At 33.6% G+C, this 8,469-nt stretch overlaps 1 protein-coding gene across 1 annotated transcript in view; it reads left to right on the top strand.

Moving 5' to 3' along the window:
- The first annotated feature begins 265 nt into the window (after positions 1-265).
- The window catches only part of LOC107724381 (bicaudal D-related protein 1-like), a 39,814-nt gene continuing 31,610 nt past the window's right edge, over positions 266-8,469 (top strand). The window contains exon 1 of the mRNA XM_016533289.1: positions 266-511. Coding sequence (XP_016388775.1) covers positions 266-511 — 246 coding nt within the window. The remainder of the gene's footprint in view (positions 512-8,469) is intronic.

Here is an 8,469-nt window from a genome sequence, read left to right as displayed (position 1 = left end):
TTTTCAGGATTCTTTGATGAATAGAACATTCAAACCTTTTGTAAAATTATAAATGTCTTTACTGTCACTTTAATGAATCCTTACTGAATAAAAGTATTAATTTTGACCCCAAACCTTTTGAACATAAAAGTTCAAAACAGTAGTTTTGGTAGTTTTATTATATTACTAGTTTATTTGCTACTAAGTGCAAAACTATGAATATCTACTAAAGATTTGATGCCACTAACCTGACAAACTTTGGTAAATCCAGTGATTTCCTCAATAAATGTCAGTGACCCTGGTCTTTCTCTTCCAGCTCCTGGAGCAGGAGAAGCACGAGCTGCGGCGGCGTCTGGAGAGTCGTGAGGGCGAGTGGGAAGGCCGGGTGGCCGAACTGGAGACAGATGTGCAACACCTGCAGGGGGAGCTGGAGAGACATCAGGTGCAGCTGCGTGAGGCCGACCGCGACAAGAGCCGAGCCATCAGCGAGCTGTCAGAACAAAACCATCGACTGCTGCAGCAGCTCAGCAGGGTGAGTGAGATGTTCAGTATTGTCCTATCATAACAAATTGACCCTTATGACTGGTTTTGTGGTCCAGGGTCACATATGGTTACAGTTTGCAGTGGGTCAGATGAGGCCAAAACAACTAGATGTAGATGGGTTTGCCAGAATACAGCTCTGTAAACCTTAGACTTCATGATGAAGGAATGTTTTTTTTGGAAACTTTAAGCCAAATCTGCGACTCGTCCAGTTGCTCTATAGCTGTCACGGTGAACACACACGAGGGACGTTTTTTCTTTATTTTTGGCTGGAGTTTGTTTTTGCCTGTTTCTGTATACACTTGTGGTGTCAGAAAAGACGAAGCACATTTATTTATATAGCACATTTTGCGCACAATTCTGCTTTATATAGCCATGATAAATAGAAAGAAAAAGAAATTACAAATAAAATGAGCATTTTAAATAATTTAAAGGTCCCCTGAAATGCTTAGAAACAGGCAGTGTTACTCTGTGTTGACGTCATTTTAACTGAAACAGGAAGACAGGGTGGAACATACCAAGCGCCCCCGCCCCTTTTTAAAATAGCCAATAGCGTTCGTTTATATCACAGCTTGGGCTAGAGCCGTTCAGAGCCGTTGAGCTCCGTAAAGCCGCATTTGACAGGGTTTGCCAGCCACAATCTCATCCATATTGCTATAAACTATAGCATTCTGTGTAGAATTCAAATAGCTCCTAACAATACAAATAATGCAAAATTCTACTTTATATAGTCATGATAAAGAAAAAGGAAATTAAGAATAAACATTTTAAATAATTTAAGAAAAAGAATAATAAATAATATATGTAATACAATATAAAAATTGATTAAAATCCATTTAAAAACGAAAGAAAAAAGAATAATAAAAAAACTAAATAATAATAAAACAAATAATAAAAAAGGCAAGGCACATTTATTTATATAGCACACTTCATAGTGCAGAATGCTCTATATAGTCATGATAAAGAGAATGAAAAATGCACATTTTAAATCAGAAATAAGATAATAAATAATAAATAGAAATAAAAAAAATTTTTATTATAAATATATGTAAACCAATACACAAATAGATTAAAATAAATAAAAAAGGAAAGGAAAAAAATAATAAAATAAATAATAAAAAAGCAAGGTCCTGGGTTTTGATTCCCAAAGATAAACACTGATAAAAATGCAAATAAATGCTAAAAAAAAAATGCATATAAAAAAACAAATATTTAATATATGTAATCCATTATTAAAATGGATTAAATAATCTGTCCACCAAATGTAAAATGCCGCCATATTATTAGAGGGACGGTCCAGAGTAACATAAGGTTGCCTGATGGTGGCTTATTCCTTATGGAGATCGAACCAGAAAACTTCTGGTTACCAGCCCTGAGCTTTAACTACCTCAACGCACCACAAACACAGCCTGCATGGAAGTCATTGTCTAAAATGCACATTGATAAAGCAGTGTGCTCAAGAAAAGCCAGAATGATTATTCCAGTCATTCTTTGAATCAATATATTGATTATGGTGAGCTGGAAATCCATACAGTGACAGGTGGAAAACAACACACATGCTATGAATAAACTCCCTGCTACGGCACAGAGAGTGTCCCCTCATCTTCCTGAGACACTACTTTACACAAACTCATCAAAATTCCACTAAGCTCCCGTCCGTTTTCAATAATTCAACAGCTGTGCGGCTCACAATTATGCAATCTACCTGTCTGACAATCCAGCAGGGCGACCTTGAAGACGTACAGAACATTGAACTGATAACTTTAAACTGTTGCCCGTGAATGAGGATGATGAAGAAGCAAACTTTTCAAAGACACTATTTTTTTTTTTGTATCTTTGTGTTTGAATTGAAAATCTGTCTGTTTCGCAACTGTTGCACTTGAATGTGTTATGGCCAGCAGACAGAATCTCTTTGATAACATGAATTGTGTGTGAGAACACAATTTTGCAGTTTTGCCTGTGTTACATGGGTCCATTTATGGTACTTTAATACAAAAATTTGTAAATTTATTAACCCAAAAATGTGCCACAGGTCTGTTCTGATAGTGTTGCAGACAGCAAGTCAAGTCAAGTCACCTTTAATTTATTTAGTTATTTTAGTAATTCAACCTAAACTAAACAAAAATGAGAAAAAAAAGTAAATTTTTAAAAAATATTTTATTTTATTTCAGGAAATGTTCATTTTACCTCAAGTTATGATTTTTTTTGTTTTGTTTTAGTTATACACTCTAAAAATGCTGGGTTGTTTCAACCCAACTTTGGGTCAAATATAGACCCAATAAATTTGTACATTATATTTTTAATCCAAACGTTGGGTTAGTCCATATTTGACCCAAAGTTGGGTTGAAACAACCCAGCATTTTTTTAGAGTGTAGTTTTAGTTAAAAATAAAAGTTGCTGTTGACATCAAAATCTATGTTATTTTGATGCAGATTCATCTATCACGTGGTAATATAGCTAATAATAATACAACATCTGACTCAGTGTTGTTTGGCTGGTTAGCTTCATCAGTTAGTTAGTAGTTATGTCATAACTAGACCATTCTGCAGGCAAAATGCATCTTTCTCCATTGAGGGATGTTTAAACAGTGAATAACCATTACATTATTATAGGCCTCGTTGAAGGAAATTTAAATTTTTTTGCATCATGATTTATGCAAAAATGATTTATTTATGATTTATTTATATATATCTTGATATCAATAAATAGGATTTAATAAACATACTTTTTTTTGCATGGCACTGGCTGAAGTCACTTCTAAACATGATGAAATTCAAAATGATGAATCGCTAATGTTGAATGAAGACCATCATTCCTGAGCAATGATGGGAAATTAGCGTTTATTGATTTGGCAGGAAACTGAGATTCGCAGGTTAAATGCCACATTGAGTTTAGGTTGCGGTTCTGTGTGCGACTCTTGTTCACAGGCGTATTTGAATTCTCATTGAGCATCATTGATTTTGCCCCGGGACGGCTGTGGTGTTGTGGCAATGATAAAGCTGAGGTCAGACAACAATCTCAAGCAAGGGCTTCCAGCTGAGGGCAAAAACACCGGCAAAACCAAAACATGTTCTCGGAAAATAATGGACTAATAAATAATGAAACCCTTTTATTTTGATCCACTGGGAACTAAAATTAAAAAAAAAGCAAACAGTGCTTTTGACAGACCTATTTAGTTCACTCACATTGGATGAAGACTCGTGTTCCCCTTCATGGTGGACCAGTATTTTTAGTATCATTGATATTATTATTTTTGTTTTCATTTTAATTTTAGTTAAAATTTTAGTAATTTTGTTGTCCATTTTTGGCATTTTTATTAGTTTGTTTTTTCAGTTTTTATTAAATTTTAATTTTGTTTTTGTTTGTTTAGTTTTAGTTATTTTAGTACTTCAACTTAAACTAAATAAAAAAATAAAAAATGGTGCTTTGGCAACTAGCTGAAATAATAATAATAATAATAATATATTATAATATATTTTCCATTTTCATTGTTTTTTATATTTTCCGTTTTCATTTTAGTTTTTTGTGAATGCATTATTTTTTTTTTTTTTCAGTTTTAGTTATTATTAATTATTTTTGTACTCCAACTATAAATGAAAATTAGAAATGTTGCTTTTGAAACTAACTGAATGAAACCATTTTTATGTTTATTTTACATAAACAAAAATGTTTTTTTTAAATACTTACCGAAAATAATCCTACCAATTTCAAAATACACCACATTTTAAATGGCTGTCAATTGAGAAAGATGCTTTTTGTTATTTAAATGGTATATTTACAACATCTACCATCTAACTACTAGAACAAACTAGTCACATCTTGACCACATGGTCATATGGCTGGTTAACTTTTAATTTTTTTAAGTAATTAAGCTAGTCGTTTGCTGACGGTGATGTTCTCGAAAGCAAGAAAGAGGCTCTGAATATGAGATAACTAGTTGGGCTTGACAAATCTACTAATGGATCTAGACCTGCAGACTCAGATGACCTTCCTTCTGTGGGACAAGCGACAGGAAGTGACATAAGCAAGAGAGAGACACATGGATGAATTCAAGTGGGATTAGGCTTTAATCCAGATTTTCTTTAACAACAACATTACGTCCAGCCGACTGAAACCGAGCAAGAGAGGACAACAAGAACTGTGTGATGACTTGCATATACAGCAACAACCTGAAGAAAAGAAAATCACAAATGAGATCTAATTAATATATTGGTTGTTGAGATTAATTAAGAGAAAACAGAATCTCCTGCTCCTTCTTCTGAGAAAAATCCTGAAGAAGAGTTTCAGAAGAGATATAAAAATGTCTTAAACTGCATACATTTTTCTCAATATGACATTATATTTTTAATATATGCAACAATTGCATTTTTATTTCTCTCAATGGTCTTTTAGGAGAAACATCTGAGACAAAGTTGACATAAATAAAACATTAGAGCAATCAAATTTTCTTCTGGAGAGACAGTGACTATGGCAAGCCGTTTTATCTATAAAACGTACTAGTATATATTTTCATGCTACTAATACTTATTTTTAGATACTAGTATCTATTCCATTAAGTACTAGTACTTATTCATTAGATACTAGTACCTATTAAATAGATACTAGTGCTTAATGTTAGATACTATTACTCATTTCTTAGATACTAGTACCTATCAAATAGATACTAGTAGTTAATATTATATACTGGAACTTACTCATTGGTTACTAGTAACTATTCAGTTTATTACTAGTAACACGTTTTGTTTTCACTAGTATGTATTCCAATAGTTACTAGTACATATTTTTTATATACTAGTAGTTACTCATTAGGTATTAGTACCTATTATTAGATACGTGTACCTTTTCAATATATAGTAGAATTTGTTTATTACATACTAGTATTTTTATATCTATTATTAGATACTAGTACTTATTCAATAGATACTAGTACACAAACTGTATTAGACACTAGTACTTATTCCAAATGTTCAAGTAAGATTTTTTATTTAACTAGTAATATTTTTAATTGAACTCTACAGTGGTCATTCTGACTAGTCATAACATAAGACAAGTTAAAAAACCAGTTGCATATAATAAGATATTATAGTATAATAAGATTTGATACTAGTAACAATTACAAAAGATACTAATGTCAAATAAGTACAAGTGCCTAATGAATACATACTAGTATCAAATAAATATGTACTAGTATCTGATGAAAAGTAATAGTATTTAATAAATATATTCTAATATCTAATGAATACTTACTAGCAGTGTTGGGCAAGTTACTTCCAAAATGTAATACATTATATATTACTAGTTACTGTCTTTTGAAAGTAATTAGTTACATTACAATATTACTCTCTCTGAATTGTAATGCATTACACTACTTTTGAGTTGTTGGTAAATTCACCACTTAATTTTGAGTTAAAATATGTTGTTGTAACTTGCGTTACTGAGATTGTAACGAGTAATAATATTACCAAAATTTGATTAGTAATGCGTTATATTACTGCGTTACAGCAAAAAGTAATATACTACTGTAATATTATTACTTTTGTAATGCGTTACTCCCAACACTGCTTACTAGTAATATTTAAAAATATGCTAGTTACTATTGGAATACATACTAGTCAGAACTGAATAGCTGATATCTGAATGACAGATCCCCATAGAAGTCAATGGCAAAATTTGAAATGTGTTACTAGTAACAATAGAATAGTTACTAGTCACTATTGAAATAATACTAGCATCTAATAAATAAGAAATAGTATCTAATGAATAAGTACTAGTATCTTTAAAAAGTTACTAGTATCTAAAGAATAAGCACTAGTAACTAGTAGAAGCACTATCTCTTAATGGAATAGATACTAGTAGCTAAAAAAATGCAGCATTAACTAGATACAATTATGTTTTAAATATTAAATGTTAAAACAGCTTGCCATACAATGACAGCATAACTAGATAATGAAGTAGAGCAGCTCGTAGGTAAAGCTTAGCAAATACAGACAGCATAAATGTTTAGCTAATATACTGAACATATTGTGCTGTGTTGGACAGATGCTTTCTGTTGCTCGTGCACACACACACACACACACACACACACACACACACGTCTGTCTGGAAGCAGGGGGTTGTCAAAAACGCCTGAACCCCAGCAGCCTAATCTGATCAGAGAGAAGCATTTCACTAATTACATTACAAAGGTTTAGAGAGATAGGTGAAGGGGGGTGGACACACAACAAAATAGACCTACATTTCATTACCAAGATGGGGTGATTCTGAGGCTTTAATAAATGATTGCATTGATTATATGTTCACTGGTATGCTGCAATGGAAATGAATGGCAAAGCAACAGTGGTAACTGGACGTGGGATCACCACAATGCAATGATACAGCTTCAAAAAGAAGAAAACCTCTGATCCCTGCTGGGATGTATGATTTTTTCCAGTAAAACAACTAGAAACACTATAATGCTAGTATATTGCCAGGGGGTTGCTATGCAGTTGGTTTATGGAGTGTAAACAATACCTCCCACAAATATGCACCGAAGAGATCCACACGTGTGCACGGTGATCCACTAATGCATGCAAGGGATCCACACGCGTGCATGCCAATTCACAATTGATCACAAGAGATCCACACACATGCACAGTAATCCACAAATGCACACGAGAGATTCACGCGTGTGAATGGCGATCCACAAATGTGTGCAAGAGATCTACATGTGTGCACAGCAATTCACAAATGTGTGCAAGAGATAACACAGGCTCCCTTCATATATGCATGCATCAGAATGTGCATCTATATAAACATTAATGTCTTTACTCAAAATGTACTGAGACTGTTTTCACTCCATAAGGGTGTGCTGGGAGGTTGCTAGGAGGTTGCAACATGGTTGCTAGTTCAGGCTGGTTTCTAGGTAGTTGCTATGGTGTAAAAGTATTGCTATGCAGTTGCTAGGGTCTTCTGGGTGGTTGTGCTAGGTGGTTTCTTCCTGTCTGGTGTGAAAAGATTATATATTAATATAGATTATATATAGAATATTAAAAGGATAGTTCACCCAAAAATTAAAATTTGGCATGATTTACTCACCTTCATGTAATTCCAAACCTGTATGAGTTTCTTTCTTCTGTTGAGCACAAAAGAAGATATTTTGAAGAATGTTTGTAACCAAACAATTGCTGGTAGCCATTGACTTCCATAGTATTTTTTTCATACTATAAAAGTTAATGGCTACCGGCAACTATTTGGTTACCAAAAAGCAATATGAGGGTGAATAAATCATGACAAAATTGTCATTTTTGGTTGAACTATCCCTTTAATACATCATGTTGGAGGTTGATCGCATCCCTATCAGCGCTAGTATAGTGATGGTTGCCTTAGACAACACTAGTTATTTACAAAAACTGTTGTCTTTTATCATATTGCTGTTCCTGGGGTTACAGAAAAGCCATTTTAACCCGCTCAGCACACTTTAAAGGGGTCATATGATGCTGCTAAAAAGAACATGGAACAGTGTTGTAAATACCACTGATTTCTAGTTGTGTCCTCTTTTGGAAGACCAAACAAAGTATATTCGCGTTCACAACGAAACACAGCATCTTTATTTTGTGTATTTGGTGTAATGAAATGTGTTTATGTGGTTTAAGGTTCAAAAAACACATTATTTCCCACATACTGTACATTATTGTTGCTCCACTATGCCCTACCTTTCTGAAACGCGTCAATTTTTGCAAAGCTCATTGGTCTGAAAAGCGAGGTGTGCTGTGATTGGCCAGCTATCCAGTGCGTTGTGACTGGCCGAATACCTCAAGCGTGTGACAGAAATGTTACGCCCCTTACCATACTGTGATGCTGTGTCCCGGCGCGACGAGACAAAACCAATAAAACCCATTACAAATGAGGCATTTGTTGCATCCAATGGGGACATAATTACGGATTATAATGACTTATACTGTCTTTTTACAC

This window comes from Sinocyclocheilus rhinocerous, unplaced genomic scaffold, assembly GCF_001515625.1.
Source record: "Sinocyclocheilus rhinocerous isolate Xijiao unplaced genomic scaffold, SAMN03320098_v1.1 scaffold3321, whole genome shotgun sequence".
Lineage (NCBI taxonomy): Eukaryota > Metazoa > Chordata > Actinopteri > Cypriniformes > Cyprinidae > Sinocyclocheilus > Sinocyclocheilus rhinocerous.
The sequence above is the reverse complement of the archived record's forward strand: the minus strand, read 5'-3'. Positions and strand labels throughout refer to the sequence as shown.